The 25,879-nt window shown below is 40.8% G+C and overlaps 1 protein-coding gene and 1 long non-coding RNA gene across 3 annotated transcripts in view; both read right to left on the bottom strand.

Moving 5' to 3' along the window:
* Window positions 1–397: 397 nt before the first annotated feature.
* The window catches only part of LOC138138432 (frequenin-2), a 44,771-nt gene continuing 19,289 nt past the window's right edge, over window positions 398–25,879 (bottom strand). The window contains exons 2-8 of one of the 2 annotated variants that reach the window (XR_011162029.1): window positions 10,730–10,754; window positions 7,832–7,880; window positions 7,693–7,782; window positions 6,805–6,883; window positions 2,195–2,283; window positions 1,569–2,145; window positions 398–1,508 (exon numbers count right to left, since the gene is read on the bottom strand). Coding sequence is in view for 1 of the 2 variants with exons in the window: in XM_069058365.1 (XP_068914466.1) it covers window positions 1,981–2,145; window positions 2,195–2,283; window positions 6,805–6,883; window positions 7,693–7,782; window positions 7,832–7,880; window positions 10,730–10,754 (497 nt within the window). In the remaining variant the exon portion in view is untranslated. Of the gene's footprint in view, window positions 2,146–2,194; window positions 2,284–6,804; window positions 6,884–7,692; window positions 7,783–7,831; window positions 7,881–10,729; window positions 10,755–25,879 lie in introns of both variants that reach the window. The other variant, XM_069058365.1, reaches the window with a different exon arrangement.
* LOC138138440 (uncharacterized) lies at window positions 12,276–13,718 on the bottom strand. The gene is made up of 2 exons (XR_011162032.1): window positions 12,557–13,718; window positions 12,276–12,507 (listed from the first exon to the last, which is right to left on the bottom strand). It is a non-coding gene; the product is annotated as an uncharacterized lncRNA (long non-coding RNA).

Raw genomic sequence — 25,879 nt, 5'->3', positions numbered from 1 at the left:
CACGTATTTTTATTTTATTAATCCATTCGTTTATTTGTTGCCATATTTTGGAGCTTTTTTTTTCCATTTCAAATGAAATTTAGGCGCGCCACCTATAAGCAGAAGTGACAAGCTAAACACTGTTGCAGATCGCTACTATTAATATTGCGACCTGTCGCCATCAATAAATAAATATTACAGTGTGAGGTGCAAGAAGTCTACTACCGTTTTAGTTTGTACAATTAAAACCGTCTCGCTTATTGACAAGGGGGCTCTGTGACAATTATTTGGTGGACTGTTGACAGGTGGCGCGCAAGTTGATTTGAATTCATAGATATTTTGAATTTCATTTAGTGAATTGTGTAGAATTGACAAAAAAAGAGGTACGTTGAAGGTGAAATGAAAGTAGTTTTTGTACTATTTATGCTATATATTTGTACATTCAGTTTTAATATTACAAAACACAATGTATCCGTTTCATAATTTAACAACAAACAGTGTCGAAAAAAACAACCATATTACCAATTTATCTAAAACAACAAGAACAGCCTACTGCAATACAAGACACAGCATTTTCATTATTGCGATACAATGATTGTAATTATCACAGAAGGTTGGTAACAGAAAGATTAGCGCGACGCTACAGTCAGAATTTATAAAATCATCACAATCTAAACGCATACATTTAGGCCACATCATAAAAATGACAATATAAAAAAATATCGTTTGAACGAAAGCAAATGGCGCCCAGCACTGTGTGATCTGTTTGTGTGTTTCAAGAACAATAACAACGCATCATAAAAACAATTTGATCTTATTGTTCGTGCAGTACAACAGCTAAAAATGTTTAGAATTAGATAACAACTATATCTACTCTCTCTTATGTAACTTTGTTTAAAATTTTTGTCGAAACGAAACACATTTACGGGGAAGAATGATTTGCAAAACTGAAGAGTACAAAGTTGAAATGCTCTCTTACGGTGTAGCATTTAAATAGTTGGGTATTTGAAATTCCCTATAGTTAAATTGTGGGTATTGTCATACCAACATCGAGATCCAAAATTTCCTAATTTGTCACCTTATCACCTTTAAAATACTTTTTATCTAGCATTATAGAAAAGAGTTAGAATCTATACGAGTACATAAAAATAGTTAGAAACCCTTACAAGTTGTTAGACACTGCAGAAGCTTGATAAATAATCGAGAAGAAAAACGGCCACAAGCACTAGTCAAACAATCGAAATGGCATAAAAAGGTTCGAGAAACAAGTTTAAAAGGATATTGGCGTTTCCGACATTGAGGAGACTTGTTCATTTTTAAAAAGTCCAATAAATATAACCATTAAAACCATTATAGTACATAGAAAGTTTGAAACTACCATTAATGTAACCTATTTCTACGTAGTATCTTAGCGTCCATTCGAGATAACTGGAGGAAGTGGGCTTCCAGGAGGCGAAATTTTTGTCGTGCCCACCACCGGAACCGTCCCGGAAACCCCTCCGGACAAGATGGACGCAAGAAGGTTATTGCTAGCACAAAAATATGTATAAAATCTGCTTCAACAACAGTATGGTGTTTACACGACTTACTTAATTACATCATTTGACACTTTTTCTTGTGAAACGCAAACCCGAAAGAAAGGTCTTGATGGGCCAAGCACTGAAGAACCGAGTTGATGATTGTCTGTGCGACCAGAAAGAAACTGTTGCTCGAATAGACCGGTTAAAATTTCCGTCTCTTCCGCCAAGAACCTTCACACGAAAAGAAATTGACGTTCGAATATACACGATTCACCTGACATTCTAATATTTATAATTGAGCGTCGTAGCCGTGGTTTGACACGAGGGACAAAATTCGATCAAGTAGAAAAGCCCAAAAATTGCCTCGCCTCTACGCTATAAAAAGACAAGATAATTTCGTGATAAAGCCGGGCCCGGAGTGGCTGAATAGAGTCCCTCGGTTGCGTCAGAGCGCGTCGGGCAAAATGCCGGCGTCCTTATGCTATTCGGGACCCAGAGTCAGCGCCTGCACAATCCTCGGATCCGCCTTGCTGCCCTCCCGGAACTCCTCCAAGGTGAGGCGGTCGTCGTGGTTCTTGTCCATCTGGTCGAAGATCTTGTCGACTCGCTTCTGGGGCGTGTTCTCGTCCTCGGACGGCTGCTGGCCCTGCAACGCACAAAATCAGAACAAACATTTTCTGCCGCAAGATACTTACCACCATCTGGTAGATGGCGTCCACGATGTTGTACATCTCGTCTCGCGTTATGAAACCGTCGTTGTCCACGTCGTAAAGCCTGAACGCCCCTGCAACATAAAAAATTCACTCAAAAGTCACGATAGTTGAATGGATTTTAATGATGAAGCCTGGTTTCCACTGCTGAATTGAAATTAAACAAGACGTGGCGTTCTCTTATCGAGATAAATATTTGATGGAGTGGAAATTGGCACGGATCGGGTGTTGAGCATTCAGGCTTGGGCTTTTGCGTGTCGCTTGAATTTTCAATATTGGATACCTAATGTTGGTTTTATTGGGGGATGGTAAAAATGAAAACCACATTTAGACTCACCTTCGAATGTGGACTCGTAAAATTATATTGATGCGCATTTTATGTCGCATATTTATGGATTTTTTCGAATTGAATAGTCAAGAATTTTACTGCAACTTATATTTTATTGTTCGGAGACAAAGTAGGGTGTGTTAAATTTAAATAAAAATATCAAAAGCTTAGAAATTTAACTGGTAGTGAAGTAACGCATTCATTATCTCACTAGTGTGATAATGAACGCCATTACCGAACCCGAATAAACGACACAAGACCTTATGAAAGCATTATTATTATTGTTTATAATCAGCCACGAAGGACTCTTGTTTTGACCCGCAGCGCCCCCTTAGTGTTCTGTAGCGTAGTTGCTCATAAAACTAAAAGCATTCTTTCCGCCTGACTGACGAAACTCCTCCAACTCCGTTAACTTTTTAACACATCTGTGAAAGTTCAGCCGGCGAAAAATATGATCTTCGAGGAAAATCATATCTGGCGGAGTTTACAAAAATAAGGTGGGACCTTTCAGTCTGGACTAAATGAGAACAACGATGATGAAGGCAGCGTTGGGAAAAACAAAGTAAATCATATTGCTGGCTTTGACAGATGATCGAACGAAAGTGTTTCGGATTAAATAGAAAAGACGAATTAATCTGGCAAAAACACGACCGCCCCCGGCAAAACCCCAGTGCCTACCAACACGACCGTTTTTCGCCGCCTCTTCGTCAGATTTGATGCAAATTGGGCCGAGCGAATACCCGTGTCGATTTCCCATTTGCGATTCTGATTCGGGGGCATTTCAAAGTCTGAACAGTCACTCCACGTGTCTTTTGTTAATAATAGACGAGCGTGCAGGCAGATAATTGCACTGTCGTCCGTCCAAAGTATGTAGGTAGAGGTATTGATCGAGCAACCAGTTGGAACGATGGCGGCGAAGTGTCATCGGGTTGTATGGGGGCGGCGTACCACCGCATGCACGTCCGTATTTCAGACAACGTTGTCGCCCCGCGGGAATTCCCCGGAATTAGTAAACACCACCGTTGAATGGAAATTCGACGGTTTTTACGGGGAGTACAGGTGGCGGCGTCACGTCTTCGCGCCGCTCCCGAATCAAATCACGCCCACCCGAATGTTTCATTCATGCTTTTATTTGAATATCGTAAAAGGGAAAGAATCCCAACAGATTTTTTATATTTTCGAACGCAGCCTTCACAAATCGACACACCCGACGACACGGCATTCAGGCCGCATTCATTATCATCACCAAGAGGTGGGAAAATCTGTCAGGAGATTTTACCCCCTTTCCGAAAGAATCGAGTTTTGTTATGCAACCAGTAATACACAAAATTTAAGTGCGTTGTTTTTTTTTTGAATTGTTTGAAATTGACTTGTGACGTTCGTCCGTCACAGTTTGACATTTCCAAAACTTGAATTGTTTTGTCTAACTTCGATGAACTTCGGAAGCGAACGAGCCAAACTATGACGCTATCAGTTGGTAGCGATTACCTGTGACAGTAAATCGATTATGCATGAGAGCAGAGGCTTTGAATGGTGAGGTCGGTGTTGTCAGTTTAAAGCGTGAGGCGAATTAAAAACTAAAAACCCAACGAAAGAAGAGATTTTTTGAAGAGGTGACGCTTCCCAGGCAGTTCCTTGGGCCCGCATTTCTTCCTAATACAGTTTTGCACCAAAATGCATTTGCGTTGCCCCCCGTGAAGGTAGAACACGCCGCCGCGGTCGCATCTAATTGCGGTTGGGATCGCGGTTCGGTTCGGTTACCTCCGCCGCCCGCATTACCGCCGCCGTGAATTGGCACACGCCGCTCCTTCGCAAAAAGTCGGAATTAATTACAGAGGTTGGCGAGAGCCCGACGACACACAAATCTGGGGTAACGAGCCTTGTGGATAATTATTCGTCCAGTAAATGTAGTTGAAAATTGTCCTCTCTGTGATACGTCTGACACGGCGACGCCGTTAACTATGACTCTTTTCTTTTGCAAGGCTGACAGTGTAAAAGCAATGAGCGTTATAATTCAGCCATGTCGCCGTAATTAATTCGCATTTGCGGCGACCGCCGCCGTCTCTTTCGCGCGAATTAGCCCCGAAGACGGTTCTTTCCGAAAGGGGGTGGAATCGCCGAAGGGATAAGGATCTGACGTGGAGGGACGTCGATAAAAATAATGATGATGATGAGAGAGCAAATAAAAAAGGCATCAGGAAAAGAGGAAAAAGGATCAAAACGTACAATAATATTGTTGGAAAACGTACAAAAAAATGTTAGTGAAATTAAAAGGATATTAAGGATGACATTGAGGAATATTCGATTGATTTCACATTTTTGTTGTCAGATAACAAAAATCATTTAAAATGTTATCGTGCTTGTTGTTGTAGAAGGGGCGCGGCATCAAGGCCGGATGTATTTATCATTAGTCGACTACGTCAAGAGCAAAAGAGAGTAACTTTGCAAGGTGGTTGTAAAATATGAAATTTCTTGGGGCTGTATTGGAAAAAAATAAAGGAGAAGGAAAGAGGGAAAAGCAGCTTGGAGAAATGTTCAAAGTGCAAAAAATTACAGAGAAATTGCAATACAATAGAAGAATAAAATTTTATTGCAACATAAAGGAGAATGGAACGAAGTAATAGACCTGAAAGAACTCTAAGGATAAATAATTTGATTCCCGATTTAATATTTTATTATTCCGAGGTCCTTGTGTTAAATAGGATTTCACGAAGAAATCGAAACGTTGTCAGATCCAAACAAATTCACAATGACGAATTGCATCAAGCGCTCAGTCAACAAGACTGAGTGTAGCAGCTTTCTCATCGTCAAAGCCCAAGCTCTGTGACGTTAATTGAGACAGATTTTTCAATTTCGTCGTACAAGCCAAAACACACTGTTTCTGCTTAGGAAGAAGCAAAATCCGAAGTAAAATGTCTGTGCTTTCAATTTTCTGTTGTCAACAAGTTCCACTGACCCAACGCCCAAACAGGCGCAGCCGTCGATATTGTTCCAGAAATAATCCTGTTCAGCACAGGAAATGCTAATCCAGCATCCCTAGAAAATAAACGTGTGGGCAGGAATTATCCTGCACCCGACGTGCACTTCCAACTGGGGCAGCCCCGCATTATCCTGAATCTCTTTTATCTCAAACGTGGGAAAAATCAGCGCGGCCATCGTGGTGCCCGTGTGGCGTGGCGTCAGCTAACGTTAGCAATACTAGTTAATTTGCTGAAAAGCTGGGTACGAAGACAAAGAAATTACCGTCACAAAAAATGACAAACCCTTAATAACTGACAACCCCAAACACGCACATATTCAATTACACCCCCAATTCTGTTTTTATTATGACATGACGTAAAAAAAAATCTTCAAAGGCAGTGTTTACTCTTTCGACTGGATTAGCATATTTGGATGAAGCAACGTCAAAGCTCGTTACATCCCAAGAATTCCAAATTTGCTTTTAAAACTGTGCGAGTTCCTGTTTGTGTTTTAGATTTAATTCAAAGTCTCTGAACCGATTATTTTACTTGTGGAGTCTCACCTGGGACAGGTGAGATTTTCACAGAAACTTTGCACAACATTTTTGCGCGCCCATTTTCGGTCCGCCGTGCTCGCAACGGTCGAACTCACGAATTACGAACCGTCCAAAAATTACCTCCTAAAACGTTCGATTGTCCATTTTGTTTGTATTTCGGGCGACAATTAAACCAATCAGGCTCCATTACCGTCACAAATATCGTTATTAAGCACCGAAAGCAGTGCCAACGAAATGCCAATGCGGTACGCAATTCGTACAAGGACAAATTAATTTGATTGCGCCTAATAATTCCGGTGTATTACCCGCCCGGAGTTGGTCTCAATTATGAAGAGGTCGGCTCCGGATTAAATTTGAGTAATGAATTAGTTAGTCTGTCCAATTTACTTATTCCAATCTAGATTTGGCCGTTTTATTTTGATTAATCAGATCGCGGGGATTGATCATACTGCAAAAACAAAAACTAATCACAAACCGCCGAGAAGAAGAAATTCAAAAAAGATATCTAAAGCAACGGCACACGTGACAAAAAAATCGACAGTTTTCAAATGACTTGTTGCATTGTGGACGGCCTCGATGCCGTGCCCTCTTTTATAATAATTAAGATAGAGTGAAGCATCTCCCTGAAAAGAAATCACGCGCTGCCCCTGCGAGGGCGCAGAGCACGATATAATAACAATGATTATTGTTTTTTTTTTTAAATTAAGTAGATATTTTTTTAATGTGTATATTAAGAAAAACGGTACTTACAATGCAGCTTCTCGTCGAGGTTTCCTCTAGACGTTACCGAGAGCGCCCGAATGAACTCCTCGAATTCGATGGAACCGTCCTGCAATTGTGAAAAAAAATGAGTCCATCCATTTTGGCGACGGCAAACACCCATCACATTATAGCCCCACTCATATTCACATTGCGCCAGATATGTGTCACTTCGGATGCGATCCAGGACCGGGTCTGTTTTATGAGCCCCGAGAGACAGCCCCGACATTATCGGAGATCTATAGAAAGCTCGAGGCGGAAATGAAATTTTAAAAGCCGCGGACAGTTCGGCTTATGGCGTCGGTGTTTTTGCATAAATTCGATTTCCGCCACCACGGAATCAATTTGAATAATTGACGAGTAGCGGCGTGCTCAGCCCGCGCCGCACCGCTTTCGATTTTTGAGAAGAAATTCGAAAAATCCATGTATCATAAATTATTCGGGTGAAAGAAAGCGACCCCTTTTGATACAAATTTAAGCGGGGCTCGCCCCAAAAAGGTATTTAAGTTTTTACGACAAAAACCTCATTTATTATACAAGTGACGTTTGAACGTTAAAATGTCATTTTTGTGAGAGCTTTGTGCCCTGAAAAGACACGATCGAGCCGTCTTGCTTCTTATTATTCCTCAACAGTTGATTCTGAGCCGCGAGTAACTTCGGGATAAGTCTATTGAGCTTCGTTCAAAGCACAAAATAAAATCGAACCGAAGCGTTCTGGCATTACGTGACAAGTGATTGGCGGAGAAAATCTGGGGGAATTGTCCCAGCTATTATTTAGAACAATACGGCGATTTAGTCTCCAATTGTGAGAGACAAACTGTCTGGAGTGAGTGACAGGCAAGATATTAAAATATTGAAAACTTTTTTCCCAACACTTACATTATTTTCGTCGAATACCCTAAACACTAGTGAGGCGAATTTGGAAGGATCTCCTTGTGGGAAGAATTGTTTGTAAATTTTAATAAACCCCTGAAACAGCAGAATTAGAGAGAGGAGTCAAAGCTCGGAAACCACTCACCTGTTCTGTGAGGAGTCCGTTCGGACAATCTTTCAGGAATCCTTTATGCCTGGAACAATTCAAATCCTTTTAGTACAGCCGCACATGCTCGCAGTTTTATTCCGCACCCATAAATTCAAATTAAGCTGGGCGAGGATTCGCCGAAAGCTCGGACCAGGTGCTGTACAATTATTTGTTCAAAACTGTTCGCAAAAAACTGCGCAATTAACACTAATTGACACGCGGTTTTTCCGCTTCAGCGGAAAACTATTTCGCAACTCGTAACGGAAAGTTTTGCTCTTAATTAAATATTATGGCGCCCGACGCGTTCCACATCCATTTGCATTAATTCCACCTTGGATTCATTAAATTTTATTCTTTCAGCTAGACTCGGATAATTTATGGCACGTGTTCCTTCCCCTTAAATATTTCGATCTTAATTAACTAGTTCCACTGTTAATAAACTAGGCGACGACCTAATATCCGGGACCCACTTGCAGGAAGTTTCAAAGGATATTTGTGGCGACGCGTTTTTGCACGAATAAAAGCAGAGCAAGATTTCAAAATGGAACAGAAGCGCCTTTTACGAATTTTGGGAGAGGAATCAAGCTTGGAAGTGTCTAAGCCTACGGCGTAGAGCAGGTGCTCCTAGGGGAGCAACGTCACCCGAGTAAATTGCCATCATTAAAGCAGAATAAGACAAAGTATAACGCAAAAGTAATTAAATAAGTTTGTACAAGACAAGTAATGGTCAAATAAACGGATTAGAAAAGAGAAAGAACGTTACATGACAAAAGAGACAAGGGGACAAGAGTTTTTGTTAGAAAAAAAATTAGCAAAATTAAGAAAACCACCGATTGTGGAGAAAGGAAGATAATAAAAAAGTGAGACAAAAAGCTTCTGAAATGTGGAAATTAAATTGAATTAAATACACCGCAATTTTGACATATTTGCACATATGTGTGTATCACTTGTGCGCTTATAACTAAAAAATGACTGAATCGATTTTGATTAGGTCTTCACCAGTAGGTAAAGCGTTTCTTTCACTTGGGTTTTAGCACGAAACAATTGCGTGATTTTTCAAAAGAGCCCTCTGCTGACGAAAAAGCTCCAGCAAGTTGAAGAATTTTTGTATTCGGAGTGGTTGCTTGGCAACCAAAACTTCTGCCATAAAGTTCAGTGATATAAATTTGTGACTGCGATATGCAACCAATTTGTGCATGTGTGAAAGTTACTACAGTTACATTTACATAATGTGGTTGCGTTTTCTATGAGAAATACGTTTGTTTTCGTGTTTGAAGTTTTTGATATTTGACGCACTTTGACAGCGTTCTAATAATATTTTTCAAATATCGAGAGCCCTGGCAGTAAATTGTTATCTATCCAAGCGCCTACTTATCTATGCGTCATCATCCAAAAAATTGATTTCAGATTAGGCTGCTGCGTAATAGTGTGGTGTAATGCGGCGCTAATCGAAAACCAAATATCTACTAAACTTGTCACATCTACTTACTCCACAGAAGTATCAGGAGAGAACGTTAATCACGTTCGTGTCTGGACATAATCTCGATCAGCAAAGCTCCAGTATCGGGGTTAACTTTCAATTTGCAAAAATTGCCTCCGATGGAAGTATACGCAGCAGTTTCCGTACATAAATCAATTCAAATGTAATAAAATCCTCGAAACAGCAACACAAATCCAATTTTACTTGCTTACACGATTAGAGATTTTGTTCCTTTATTTGTGGCAATTTCGCCGACGATATAGACACTCGAGGATTCGTGCATTGATTCCTTTACACAAATCCAGATTCTTTCGGATATTAAAGAGAAAAGAGCTTTTCCACGAACGATCAGGCCAAATAAAACTCCCAAGGCTGATGTCATTTTTTAAGAAGACATTTTCGATCAATGCATTAAGAATTTCATTTTTATTTTCTCGCCGGACGATACCTATGACGACGTTTACCAAGTTTTATGGAACTGTTGAAAAAAAAAGATGGTTGCAGAGGCCGAAACAAAAGAACAGACGAAGTAGTAGATTGTGCTAGGGGAATTGCGGAGGCAGCTCTATCTTTACGCAAATAAAGAAACAAGTTAAGACATACCCTTTTTTGTTCGTAGCCTACTATGACTAATTTTCTAATCTTTCCAAGACGGGGAGGGCGTTTGGAGGTAGCATTTGGAAGAGCAGCAGAGAAGTACAAGTATCACTTGGAGAATTATTATTATTTCGGGGGCGGCAACTGGCGCCCGCCGCCACTTGGCTCCTAATTCGTAGCCGCCAACATTATTGCAACAATTGTACAAAATGCTAATTTCGCAGCACACTTCGACTTGCTAACGAAATAATTCGCCGAAATAAACCGTATTTATTGTAGTGCCGGGACTCACGCAACACCCTGTTGCTAAGTTTTCCTCGTTCCTCATAACTTATAAATCAGTACGGCAAATGAACCACGCGACTCCAGGACCGGACTGCTCCGGAGCGCGCATTTACGATCGTAAATAATTCAGTAAAAAATATTGATTCTAAGGCCGCTTTATTTCTGTCGGGGATTAGTGAAAATCGATGCGGCAGTCGTTATTCATAATAGGAAAAATATTTGCGCCAAAATCGTAAAACATTTATCTTCGTGACGTTTTCGCGCTTCGCCCGATTTATCGACGCGGCTCTAATGAAATGCGCACCAGTTTCCACAAATCTGCACAATGGAATTATTTTCGCAAAATCTATCACGACGAGGAAAACCGACGTAACAAACGTTTTAATTGCGGAGCTGTCCATGGATTTTCTCACGGGCTGTGACATTTACAAATTTTTCACCGCCTTCAAGCGCGTATTTCCAAGGTCACAGCCCACGAGAGAATCCAACACCTCCACCACACTGGTCTCGTTGGAAAGTAAAAATTCACTTACCATTGCCGAATTTCTTTTTCTGTGACTGCAACAGAAAATGACAATTAGAAAACATCAGAATAAATAATCCGCTTGTGTAGAAGTTGTTACAGTAATTTTTCAGCCTTGTCCGCTCCCCTAATTGCAACTTACTAATTCACCCCATTAATTTTAATTACATCGAGACATTCCTTTCTCCATAGACAACCATTAATCTCAGTATAAAACTGGAACTCGACTAAACTGCCAAGTTACCAGTTTCCATTAAGGCACATCATTTCAGATAAGGACGTTCCATAACTATTAAAATATTCGCAGAGAGCACCACTTTAACACATCATGAAATTTCATAGTTTACTCCAAACTATTAAAACTTAACATACAAACTCGTACATCCCTTACAGGATTTAGCATAAATAGGGTGTCTCACAATGGAGAAATGTTGTTCTCTTCAGCCCTGGAATTAATTTGCTCCTAGGTTAACCTAGGTTACCAGAAAATGTTACCAAAAATTGTGAACATCACGGCCTCGTAGAGGTATTTTCATATTTAGTGGCGGAAACAAAAGACTGAGAAATGTCACAAATTGTATTGTCAGTGTCAAATTTCTCATAAACGCCGTAAAAAGGAATGTCCAGGTAAATTTAAATTTTCGCTAAATAGATTGAAAAAATAAATTCTCAGGAAACCAATTTTTGTCAGTGGTTCTAAAGGAAAAGTTATTCAAATATAATCAAATGTATTACAAATTATGTCTCTAGTTCGACGATGAAACTTTCTTATTGCCAATTTGCGGCATTTCTGTCGAAATCACGAACGTCTTTGAGAAATTTGACACTGACAATATATATTTGTGACATTTCTCAGTCTTTTGTTTCCGCCATCAACTATGAAAATATCTTTAGTTCAAGGCATTATTTTTGTTTTCTATGGTGCGCTGCGGTACGGTGCATGGTTGGTTGCCTACTAGCATTTATTTTTTTAAATTTTTTTTACATTTATGCAATTAGTAAACAAGTACAACGGAAACTACACACTGTAAAATTTAATAAAAGAGGTACTGCAACGGTTGACAAGTGTTTAATTGTTTAATTTGATGAATTTGAGTATAAATAAGTATGCAACCAATATTACACGTTTTAAAAGAGGGAGGTTAGGTGCTCCCGATAAATGTCATTTCGAAATCACAAAGATTTTGCTGGGGCCGGATAAAAGACTTGTCTTGTCATATCTAGGAGGCAGTGGTGAACATATTCCTTCTTAATCAGTTTCAACACCAGAAGTTAATTGAACTTATTTTGATTCTGCGTCACCGGAAGTCGTAAAAAAACAAAACAAGGATAACGACTGGACTGTCCTTGGCCCACGTGGCAAACCGAGTTTCCTTTTTCCTTGCAATTAATTTGCATCATTTTTGACTGGGCCAAAATTACCAGAGATTCTGCACGAACTCTATCCGAGCAAGAGCACGAAGACCACATTAACGATTTGTTGACAGAACTTGCGCCCCTTTCCTCTTATTCCGTCATCTTTTACCGCCCCGACCGTGAGACAAATAATTTCCATATTATGTAAAAATCGCTTTAATTTCGACAATGCATTCAGTGGTGAGCGCCACAGGTGCACTCTTGCTCCTCTTCTTCCGCCAGCTTCTCGCACTCAGCGTTCCAGTCAGTCCACTGCTTCTTCTTCGTTTCCAGGTCGAGGAAGGCCCAGAGGACGTCCTTGTGCCGTCCGAAGTAGATCCCGCCTAGCAGACCGATGGTGAAGATGGCCAGCGTGCGAAGAGACCCCATTTCCTAAAAGCACCGGTTCCACCTACCCCGTTAAATAAATTAGCAAACACACCTGTTGCCGCAAGACTTAGCCACGTCCGGGTGTGGAAGTTTCAGGTGAGCATGAAATCCTTCAATCAATCGCGGTCCATCAATGGAAACGTCCAATTTCGGATTTATTTGACGTGTCGAATGTCAGTCGCGATTCGCGGGGTGAATAATTAAGGGGAGGGGAGGGTATGAGGAGGGGTGGAGGATTCTTTCGATAATGAAAGTGTCCTGTCAGTTGATGGATCTCCCATCGAGGACCCACATGTTGGGCTAAAAGCATGGAAATGGAGAATTCATGAGGGCGGCGGGATCGAATCCTGCCACCGACCCTGCTTTATTTCATTTGACAACGACTAACCGGGGGTGGTTTGTGGAAGGTCTCTTTGCAGTAGAAAACTGGGATACAAATCTGGAGAATTTAAAGGTGCTTACGCAGGAACAAAGAGAAAGCAACTGCACTTGCTGGAGCTTTCATTTCCGCAAGAACTCCAATCAACGCAAAGAATCGATGAGTCCACAACCATCCAATCTCTTAACACAACACTTTTAATTTAGAACTTGAGTAATCACGTTAGCGAGACAATCTGCGATTCTGCTTGAACATGCTCCCCCAAGACAAAATAAAGTGCAGCGGAGAAGTCGCCGCAATTACTCTCCATTAGGCGCACAAAAGTTAAATTGCATGACAAACCACCCTTGCACCCCAATCCATACCACCCTTCGCGCTTGACTGAAAAGTGCAACCGGTTTAAACACGTCAAGAGGACTTGTTGCAGGTCAACTTGTGACGCGAGAGCACTCGCGTTGTCTGCACTTCCGGTCTTCTAAATAAAGCTCTGGAAGTGGAGTAAAAGCTTGTCGGGTCATTTCCTCGAGAGCATAAATAATAGCACGATAGGTGCGTTACAACCCATTGGATAAGAGACCATTTAAATAACTTTAGCAGTCACGCCACACGAAGAAAATTGCTTTGTCCACTAATATAATTCTTCCACCGGTCAAACTGCTTTCGCAGATAGATTTGCTTGAAGATACTTGGAAGCTTTGACAGCTGAGATAAATAAAAATGGGACAGGGAGTGGAGTTGTGACGCAAAGATAACGAAGCTTGGTTGGGTGGGGGTGTCAAGGTCGCAACATCGCAAATAAATTTTAGAAAATTATGTATTGATTCCGGCGGCGCTAAACACGTCGTAAATATTTCCATTAGGGAACAATGCGAGCAAAACTGATACAAGGTGTTGTAAACAACCCCCACACAAAAATCTTTCCAAATTGAAACGTGAAATATTGATCGCATGCGACCAACCAGGTCGATCGGTCCCACCCCCGAAGAAATGAATAGTTTCCAAGCCAAATTTGTTTCTCTTCTCCACTCCACAATAAAAGTGTGCAAGTACAATAAAAGTGTGCAAGTACCAACCTTGCGCGACCCATTTCCACTTTATGAATGATGATGAAGTGGAGGAATCGATACGCTGGGGGCGCTGGATCTCAAACACGGTGAACAAGTCGCATAAAAAAAATCCGGACGAATGCGACGGCACAAAGCTGCCCCCGGGGGTAATAATAATACAAATGGAAAAGTAAATGATAATACAAGATTCATGAGTAATAATTGAAAATGCAACCCACAATACATTTGGAAGGTAAAGCTTGATATTTACCGCGTGCATATCCAGCTTTACGCTCCAAATGTATTGTGGGTTGCATTTACAGTTCCGTCGGGCTCATTATTACCTTGTGTAGGTGAGGTTTTCAAAAAGAAATTACGTATCATTGCTTTGTAGAAATAGTAGTGATAACTGATCCGGCCTCGACGCAGTGCCCTCTTTTTCGTTTTAATAACGAGAAAGATAATGATGCGAATGCGAATATGCAAAAAACGATAAAATAAAGAAATCCAGTTTAAACTTGACCAGTACGAAGCAAAAGCTTGTTCAACATGTTTCGTTCTTTATCTACTGCGATGTAGGGAATTGCTGTGTTAAAATGTTGGCAAGCCGCGACGCGAGTAATTCCAGTGACATAAATTAAATAATGACATGTAGGGAAGCTGGATTTAATTAATTTTATCCCAGTCATAAATGTCGCCAGATTCGAGGACGCCTAAAAAGGTGGTTAAATTTCCGGAGAAGAGCGGCGTCGGATTGAGCCGTTCCGGGTTGTAATGAATAACTGTGTAAAACATTATGAATGTTGGAGGTCGTTTCGCGGACGTCATTCGGCTTGGCAGGACCTAATCTAATTTTAATCAGTGACGAAATTTTATCGACTCGTAACAGGCGATCGTGTATTTTTACTTAATCTTGTCCGGCAAAAAATGTGGAGCGAGGAACAAAAGCTAGGCCGGGATGAGGCAATAAGATGATGGGATTAAGACGAAAATGTACAATATTTCTGGCATTTGTGTCCAAGAAGACGAGCGTCGTGGGAAACGAGTTGTTCATTAGCTGGATCTGGCTGGAAAAGTGATAGCAACGAATGTACAATAATTTGTGGAATCATAAAAAGATATCGCGACAGGGGAATCGATAAATACACGAAAGAAAGAATCTGAGCTAAGAAAAATTTCACAAACACTCATTGGAAAGTTTTTTTGTGATTTACGACGAAACTTGTGTTGTTATCGATCCTGTAGGACAACCTGGACGTAAATATCTCCATTAACGAAATCGTAAAGAATTCCCATTTAAACTGGCATTTTTAAAAATACTTAAAAACATTGGAATGTATTTTTATCTACGGCCGTGGGATAAATGACACTTATCCCATGCATTTTGCGTGAGATAAGAACGTCATTACCACACGCATTTTCATTACCGCACGCTTTTTTATAACAACCAATTAATCAAAATTTAAATTTAACTACAAGAACAATTGATATAACTATGTTTTATAAATCTTAATCAAGTACACAATTTTTGCAATTTGTTAAATAAACTCCCGATGAAGACAGTTCTTGTGAATTTTTACCTACTAAATTAAATTCTTGGTCGTAGATAAAATATTGTGTGATAACGCATCATTAACAAACTTATCGCACTTGAATCGTAAAGATCTATTATGCACTTGGTGCATAAATTATTATTCACCGTCTTAGAATCAGACTGAAACTGTCATAGTTTACTGACTTGTACTTTTCTGAGAGGAGTTTTTTGAAAGATCTTAATTAAAGAATTTTTATTGATTTAATGTTGTTTTCATAAATACATATTTAATAATAATATATTTCGGGTGATTTTAAATGATTGTGGCTTTTTTTCTTAAGTTGGGAACATTTTTCATAAATTATTTTGGCAAACTTGATACCTTCATCAACACATTGGCGTACGTACGTCAATTTGACATTTTATGTACTAATAAATTATGTCAAATAGGCGAGGACGCCTATGTTTATGTCAACTATCACATTAAAAAGCAGAATAACCAACAATAATATTACCAACCTATGAAAAAAAGTCACATTCATTTAAAATCACCCGGTAGAAAGTAATACTTAAATCAACGATTGCTGCCCCTTATTGTCTTTTGCTTATAACCTCAATAAAGAGAATGTGTCATGATTAACCTCATTCGCCAAGCTACTTGGATTGCTAACTTATTTCGAATTAAACAAAATATCAAGTTCTATGGATTTCTTGTATTTTGGGTTGCATATGACGAAATTTTCATCGGAAGTCTCTCGTGAATAACCCTGTGTTTCATGGAATGACCACGTTATTTCGGTTTTTGCTTTCCCTCAGCTCCAGGAAAGATAATGATTAATGATACTTTAATAAAAATTACACCAAAGAAATGTGATTATGCAAATACTCTCTTTCTCCACTAGATGGAGTCTTTTGGAGTTGGATTTCTCTTCAGATTTCCCACAGCGTAAATCCTAAGCGACATAAATCAAGTCAATTGGTGCGTGGGAACGTGAACACATCGAACCTCTTCCCCTCACATTGCCGGAAACCTCGCAACTTGTCAAAAATAATAAATTCGACGATTTTAAGTAGAACTGAATAATGCAGATTTGTTGAAGTATTGATAAAAGAGGCTTTGAATAATTGATGGTCCCGAGTAAAAGATAGACAGCATGGACTCATTCCCCTAACCGAATTAGCCCAACAGACCTAGATTGTCGCTTTTTCCCTTCTTTTAAACCCTCGCCTAATTTATCGTGTTTTTGTTCTTCCAATTCAGCTGCAGCTCCATCAAGTTAGTCCTGCAGATGTTGTTCAAGTGGGGCCCATCGGTTTATTTTGGCGCCGTAATTCAAACGCCATGAATGGCGGAGTGACAACCGCAACCACGCCATTTTGTGTGCGTGACACGTGATTAATCCGTCTTCGCCGCGTTGTCGGCTCGTTTCCGACGAAAGTGCGCCCGAAACAATGGCAAGAAAGATGGTCCTCCCGGAATTTATGTGTCCGTTTGTGCCGGAGTAATTAGCGTTGTGAGGTCACGCCCTTTTTGCTTTCCGGTGCTGTCCTCCGGTGGCCCAGTTTCGTTTTATTTGCGCTGCTCTTGAGGCTTCTCCGGGGAAGGCCCGATCCGGCCACGAGAAGATTATATATTTATCCACTCCTCCTTGAGTGTTGTCCTAAGTTACAACCACTGGAAAGTTCTCGCTGAATTTCTCCAGACGTACATTCGCTCCAGATCGATAACATTTTTCTAAACACCAAAGATCTCGAGGGAGATGCACCAAAAGCACTTGTTGGGCTTGTAATAACAATGATGGATTAATTTTAGCCTACTCCTCGCGGGAATTGGATTTCCTTCTGTTTAAACAGGGCGATAAGGATCTGTGACACTCGTGTTGGATTGCTGAGCATGTAGAAACACAAGGAATTAAAAATAGCGTACGGGGGTGTAATTTATCAGCGGGAAGTGCGTCGAGGGTGCTTAACTTTATCACATGATGAATGGTAAAAATGGTATCTGATAAAAGCTGGCCCAAATTTTACGCCTGAGCAAACACTAATCGCCCAACGCTGGAAACAGGAGATTGGGGCAGGAAAAAATTTAATTCAGAAGGGTTTTAACTTGTATCACGTCAAAAAGTGTTTTAAAAATCTGATTAGAACTGAAATTGAAGTAAAAATGCGTTAATATTATTTTTTACAAGTGGGAAGTTTACACACACGAGCGCAGCGAAAATTATTTGCACATGTAAAAACTGGTTTTTGCAACATAAAATGAAGAGTAAACAAGGTAGAGCGTTGCGTAATAAAGAATAAATAGGTGTAGAACAGACGGCGGAAACTGAGATAAAGTGAGAATCCTCTGGGGGGGAGGAACAAATGATTGGACATAAGAAAGAATGCAAAACATGGCGGGTTTTAAATTGAGAATGTTATTTTCAGTCGGCAGCATCAAGTGGTATAAAAGGTAAAATATGTTGGGCAATATTTAACGAAGAACCCAATTTGAGAAAATTGGAGTAACATTATTTTCTGGGAGAAGATCGATTTGAAGCAACCCTCGACCAACACAATCCCACTTGCACTTGAAATTAAATTCAATCGAGTACATTCTTGTAGATCGTCACACGCCGCATTTCTTTGCAAATCTCAACAACAGCCGATTACATCTGCATAATCCCGGCTTAGTGCGACGTTCCGCCATTGATCCAGCTGGTCCAACACTGCCACTAATTTATCTTTGTTTATTCTTCCTCCTTTTATTTAGATGACCACCGTTTCCAATCCGACGAAGGCTGTAAATTCGTCCGGCGAAATATGAGCTTGGGCTGGTGCCAACTCACAATACATGTTGTCGGACGTTATGGTTTCCAGGTTGGCGACCCTTCCAGGACGTCGCATTACAACACGTTTTATATAAATTCTCGAGGTCTGCAGCGAGGAGATCGTCCACGCATTCATCACTTTCTGCTGGTAATAGCGCGGGACGTACTCGGACGAGGTCCATATTTCATGATGTTAGCCGAGTTGCAAAAATTCAGGACGCACGTGAGCCACAATCGGATGAGGCATCCAATCAGGTTTGCATTAGGGGAAATATCCTTCAGACGAGCGTGGTTCGTCATTTATTCGGTCCGGCGAAGGACCAAAAGGGGACAGTCAAAGCAATTTTTCTTCAAATAAAGTCACCCGAGACACTAATGCGTAGCTTTTGTAAAAAAGTTGGTTCGTAGTCTTATGAACATCATGTTAATTAATATCAATAGAAAAATAGAGTAGAAAAAGATTTTTTTTTAATTATATAATACTACAGCTTGACAAAAACAACTTGGCACATGACTAATGGATGCGTAGTGGACTGAAACCCCTCCCACTAGCGGAGCGCACTTGTTTGTTGTGTCTCGAGATGTTTAGATCGTGCGAAAAAATATAAACAGAATAAAACGCCTGAGGTGGGCAGTATGTTCGGACTCTTTAGAGCAGATTTGCTTCATTGAGTGTACCGTACCCACAACTCTAGCCATATCCTTGTCTTACAGACACTCTCTCGTTTCCTCTTTTGCGCATTTCATCTGCCAAGCTGTTTTTGTCAAGCTGTACATCTACTAAGCAACGTACGTCGCAGTCAGTGTTTGGATGGGTGGTCGCCCATCTTGAATCATCTCCCTGAAAAAGAATCGTGGGCTGCCAGTAAGATGCAAAACAAAAATAGGAAATTAATAATAATAATAATCTATTTTAGCAGTATCGAAAAATTGATTGAAAAGTAGAAAAAGTACAATTTTAGAATGAATCGAAACGATTACTCTCTTGATTAATGTGGTTTCTCTTTGCCGTCACTATTTTTCCGGCAGCAGTTCAGAAGGAAAACACCAAAGTAGTTTTTAATCTCTTTGGAGCTTTAACGCCTTGAAAGCTCAATCCAACACCCCGAAATTAATAGCGGTGGGAGAGGCATTCAATCGGCCCGATTAGAACATTCAATCCGATGGGTGTTGTTTACCTTCGCCGTTCACCCCTCCATCGATTTTTCTAAACAAAACCCGGATTTGATTTATGAGGCAACAAGGGCCGATTGTGCATGATAGATGGACGTTTTATTAGTTTTTTAGCTCTATATCAAATTGTAGCCGTGGACTCAATCGAATTTGAATTTGACCCAGATCGGCGTAATTAATGGTGGGGAAGAGTCGACGAACGCCGCCAAATCTATTTTTCCCACATGCGCTGGGAAAACATTCGCAGAATAAATTATTTCAGTCGTTAGGACAGGAACGCGCAGGTTGCAGCTTTCGGGGCCTCGCTCTCAAAACAAATGTCCGTTTCTTGTTTCCCGGAAAATATTGCGTGCGTTTCTCGGGTTCCGAGAGCAAATGCAACCAACCTCTTTCTTCCCAAGCATTTTTAGAACAATGGAAAATTAGTCCTCGCCTGAATGACTGAAACGAATTACAGCTCCCATAGATTTGTGCTTCCACTAAATTCATTCTGTATCCGAGTTTCGCTAGTTCCTCGACATAGTGCCCAAGTTTTCCCCAGTTGGAAAACAAAACTTCCAACTCCAGGCTTGCGTTGGTGGGGACTTCCACTCCCAAAAACTACAAGAAAATTGTGAAGCCATCTTAATTACTCACAATTTCGACTGATTTATTCGGGCAGCGTTCCACTCCGGTCTTGACCATCCACAAACCCAGGATCTCATCATCCAATTAGCATTTATTTCGGACCGGTGGGGTAATTACGTTCCGCAACTGAGTTCGGATTCGAATAAGCCATCAAGCTTGTGAAATTTTTCAAAACCCCAAAATTACATTTAAATAATTTTCATTAACGAAATGTCAGGATACGTAACGAGACTGAATCCTGCAGCGATTGCAGACACGCACAGATTCGCCGGACAAAGGAAACTTGAATCCCTTTTGTAATTCATGAACACCAAGGGCTATTTCACACCGCACAACACACCAAACCGCTAAGCACATGTTAGTGGAGGTGTAATATTGTTAGGAGAAACAGAATTTCAGAGAAGTTTTAGCCTGATATAATGAAGAGCTGCGAAGTCGTCGGCGAAGCTGTGAAAATCTCGTTCGCAAAATGGTGGATGCGCCGGGGACAATTTTTTTAAGGTTTTGTTTCAATTCTAGTAACACTTTGTTTATTATTAACGCGACTGTCGCCGCAATCACTGGAATCTCATTAGCTTTTGCGTAATTAGAGAATACAAGTGGGATCACATATGGCGCTCATCCCGGTGATGCGTTATGGGGTAACAACTCCAGATATGTAGCCGTGTTTGGGGGCGGCATAATGAACATCTCACCCCACGCGTCAAGTCGGCGATGCAAATGAACGCCCCACCCCGGCGCGACCCCCGGCTCCGTGTCCGAAAAAACTTGGTCCTTCGATCGATATTGTTTAGATCGCGACATTACGAGGCCAAAACTACCGTCCCTCTCCTTTGGACTAGTTCGAAATTAAAGCGTTATTGTCCTACTTCCATTCAACCTTTGCCGGGGTTGCGCAGAACTTTCCCATCCGCATAGCATCCCACTTGTAATGCCCGGAGCTGCCGCATTCCCTCGTTTCGCTATTTACTTTTTGTTATCCGCCATCCCCCGGTTTCGAGCGGCGACGATTTAAAGACGGCGAGGGTGAACCGACATTAACTTTTGGCGCGCTGCGATCACTCTAAAAACAGACAAATTAATTTTTTATGGGCCGGGCTTGTGGACCGGTGACAAGAATGGGGCACCGAAACACCTCGGCAAGGTTTAATGTGTTGTGTCGGACGCGTTAGCTAAACTCGTAAATCTTGCTAAAGCGACCTTGAAGATTTACAAGGGCTGGGACGCGTCTGCAACCAATAATACTGCTTGATCTGAGAAAGAACGAAGCGACGAGTCTATCACAGACGCGCCATTACTTCGGCAAAGCCTAGCTCAAAGCCACCGCAAAAATTTACTCCAAGGGTTGCACTCTCGACACCAGCTTGCGTCTAAATATTTCAGCGCCCCCCACGTCCAACTTGGAACAACCCTTATCACTCCGCGTTATCTTTATTTCTTCGCCGCCTACTTTTAATTAATAACGGAAACTCTTGTTCTAACAAACTTTTTAATTCAGACATGTATTATGGATGATCGCCAGCATATGGCTCGAGCTTGAACTTTTAGCGAAGTTTATTTATTGGAAAATTCCGGCCACATGTTCAAAAGCACTTTACAACATTATTGCTTCAGATGAGCTCAAATTACAGGATAACGAACTGACTGAAAAATATCTCGAATTTTCTTCGACAAACGTGCGTCTGTGCTAAGTACGTTCGCGCAAACTGTCGCTTCTTATTTGGGTACAATAAAGGAAAATGCATTTTGATTGCATGCGGCTTCATCGATCCTGGAAATCCGTTTCCGATTGCTGCTTCGTGACCAACAACTATTATTGCTGATGATTTTTTTATTTCACAATAATCAGAACCGTTCAATAAACCGCGGAGGTTTATTGTCTTTATTATAAAATTTTTTGCTGACTAGTATACGAGCTCCGTCATAAATAGGCTTTTGCCCGAACAAAACCTAACCTGAAACGCGATAAATGTGATTTATGGTTGGTAAAGGCGTACTGCTCAGATAGGGGTTGTTGGGGGTGTTCTGATCGTGTCAACAAAGTAAACAAATAAAGGAAAAACCCAAAGGGTCAAATTAAATCCAGTTTAAACCACATCGCACCCTAACCTCTACGACAAAGCTCCGACTTTACTATCTTCACAAAACCAACACGCTAATCGATCAAGATTAATCATTATTGACTAAATGTCAAGAATATCAATACTGAATCACGAAATGAGCCAAAAACACTTCACTTGAAACATTTTAAATTGTTGCAAAGAAATGTCAATTTGGCAAAACTGCGGGTGATTTGAATTAACATTTTCGAATAATTAGCTCCGACTTCACTATCTTCACAAAACCAACACGCTAATCGATCAAGATTAATCATTATTGACTAAATGTCAAGAATATCAATACTGAATCACGAAATGAGCCAAAAACACTTCTCTTGAAACATTTTAAATTGTTGCAAAGAAATGTCAATTTGGCAAAACTGCGGGTGATTTGAATTAACATTTTCGAATAATTAGCTCCGACTTCACTATCTTCACAAAACCAACACGCTAATCGATCAAGATTAATCATTATTGACTAAATGTCAAGAATATCAATACTGAATCACGAAATGAGCCAAAAACACTTCACTTGAAACATTTTAAATTGTTGCAAAGAAATGTCAATTTGGCAAAACTGCGGGTGATTTGAATTAACATTTTCGAATAATTAGCTCCGACTTCACTATCTTCACAAAACCAACACGCTAATCGATCAAGATTAATCATTATTGACTAAATGTCAAGAATATCAATACTGAATCACGAAATGAGCCAAAAACACTTCACTTGAAACATTTTAAATTGTTGCAAAGAAATGTCAAGTGTCAATTTGGCAAAACCGCGGGTGATTTGGATTAAAATTTTCGAATAATTTTTGCAAATGGTGGACCTTGCAAAGTGTGTTGCCTAGCTAGGAGAATTTTCGTGCGAATTTTATTTTTTATTAAATCTCTCGACCATCGAGAATAGCACCGTCCTCGAATTTTTATGTAAAATTTGATATATTTTGTGACAATCGGGTGGGGCGAGCGCCCAACGCCCGAACGCCTCTTCCAGGCAATAGAGAAACACTTTCGCCATTATCCCGAATTTTATGTCGCCCCGACGAAACACTATTTATGATCTTGTTTATTGCTTGTTTGTGAATTAGACCATTCGAAAAAAATAGTCTATCTCGCAACACTTCAGCGTTTAACTTTGGCAATACATCTCGAGCGTTTCGCAAGTTGAAGCCCCCGCCAGAGCAGCGCGCCACTTAATTGCTCGAAAATCGATACACCCCCTGATAAAACGATCTAAATTGGTCGAAAAGTGTCTCTGGAAACGTTACAGAGGCCAAGATTACGATCTGGCACGATACACCTTGTGCCCCGATCGATAGCGAACCACCAGACCGGCCCTTGGACACACCTGGGTGGGAATTTTTAATTTTCAAGAAAGCCACGACACGCTTCATTATCAGCCCCGACAGGGTATCTGGAGCTGATTTTTTCCAGCAGATCTTGCGATAAAGCTCGCCTCGCTTTATACATAATGCATGGTCCAGTCGAATTGGCGATTGCAACAAGGTGAAAAGGGGGCGCGAAGTGGCTTTGTATCCCGAGCTCTTAATTAAAAACAAACAGACACAGATACTCGTCGCAATAAAAGCTCGATTTAACTCCGCCGGATTACACGGATGTGTGATTTATTCCGCCATTAAGCGAGCTTTCGGACAAGAACTAGCGAAAATGGACCAGCTGCCGAAACGAGTCGCGCTGACATTTACACCGAAAATGCAAATTCTCGGTTAAAGTGTGTTTCGATCGAACGGCCAAATTAAATTACAGCTAAGCTTCGTTTAGAGTGCTTTGTCACAAGCGAACCTGCTTGATGAATTTTTCATACGCAGGATAATTGATTGCCGAACGAGTGGACCAAAAAGTCCTGTCCTCCAAAAATTACACAGTGTGAAATGTCTTCCGTTTCCTGTCGGTTCTGTGTCTTGGGAGCTTTTTGTGCCGGTTTTTGCGCGCGCTTTTTGCCTCCTCGTTAAAAAGATACGCTTTGTTGACGCCTTCCAATCTTCCATTGGCCAATTCACAATTATGTGTGTTATTAAAATATGGCGGCTTGCTAATTGTGTCGAGGTTGAGTCTTGGGCCTGAATAATTTATTGAATGGTCTTACGCGATAAATTCCCGCCACACACCTAGTGTAAAATTTTATTCAAATTACATTAAAATTTAAATTGAATTTGCGCCAAACTTTACAGGTAAATAATGGCCTCAAGTTTCAAGACTGGCTTACACAAGCTTTCATAACGGTAAACGCTTTTTTGATAGGTCCTTTGGATTCAGTTTTAATCCGGTGCAATGGCCCGGAATAATTCATCCTGTTGTAACACTCAAATAGGAATTGTAATTCTGGAAATTTACCTCTGGAAATAATTGCGTTGCGCGAGGACCCTCCGGCGCACCGAGGAAATGTACGGAAAGAATTTCTCTCGCAACACCAACTCCCCGAAGTGGCTCCCAAAAGTGTGTTTCCCGAGAATCATCGTTTCGCAAAAAATCTCCTTTTAAAAAGCCACTTAGACCGTTTCCCAAACAAAGCGGAAACTGTCGCCAGTTTTGGCCCAAAAATCAATTTGCGCCGTTCTAATCGCACTTCTTGCGATTTTGTCCCAACTGGACAGCAAAAACTTCACGGCTTTTATAAATCTCAGGCGGCGCATATAATTCGTCGAATTAGAGAAAATCTGGGCCGCAGTGTGGGCGCGCGCGACGCCTTGTCGGACGGAAATTGGCGTCGCAATTTTGTGAATAGGCCATGATGGAGGTGTACACGAGCAACACGAACTTTCTTCGAATCGATACCAACACGGAGTGGTGCTATTTCTGAATAGAATAGCTCTCGGCAAATATTCACCAGAAGGTTGTTGGGGCAATAAGCATTAAGGTGAACTATTTGCGCCGATATATTTTCTCTCAGCGGGATCGCTTCACAATTCGTTTTATTTATGGCGAAGTTGATCCGGGGAGGCCCGTCTCGGAAAAAACGATCGCTGCAAGATAAATGTATCATCGGTTGGGAGAAACGCGTTTATAAATCGGTCGCGAGTCGAAAGAAGCAACCGGAAGATTAATATTTATTCATTTCGGCAGAATTAGCAAAATCCGGTTTTTCTTGGAGCCGTCGCGGGCCGGTCCTGGGGGAAATTACAAAGATGTTACAACGGATTTATATTCATACGTCAGGAGCGAATAAAGGGTTGGAAATTTAAACACCTGCAAGGGTGATAAATTTGCGACGATTGCCAACTTATCGGGAGTGTTTGTTGCAGATCATAATTGTGCGAGGGGCGATAAAAATCCAGATCTGTTACTTGTCCTCGTGGAAATAGAGAGAGTAGGGGATTAGTTGGAACTGGAAAGTTTCAAGATCCGAACATTTTACAGTTAAGATAACACTTTAAGAATTTGGGGAAGTCGATCCGAACTAGACTCATCAGAACGAAGCGTGACTTTTCTTACTTACATTAGTTTAATTAAGAAGTTTTCACTTGGAATTTTAACTTGGCAAAGGTGAAATATGGCTCGAGGAGCAGATTTCATTTAAATGCAAGAAAATATCTTACACAGTTTGATGTGAACACTTCGCGTATCACACGGGCAGGGAATTAGTTTCACGCGACACGCTAAAATCGTTCGCAACACGCTAAAATCGTTCGCACCACGCTAAAATCGTCACGCATATTTAGATTCTTCTTTTCTTATTTATAT

This window comes from Tenebrio molitor, chromosome 1 (assembly GCF_963966145.1).
Source record: "Tenebrio molitor chromosome 1, icTenMoli1.1, whole genome shotgun sequence".
In the NCBI taxonomy this organism is placed as follows: Eukaryota; Metazoa; Arthropoda; class Insecta; order Coleoptera; family Tenebrionidae; genus Tenebrio; species Tenebrio molitor.
This window is presented reverse-complemented; position numbering and strand designations above follow the sequence as displayed.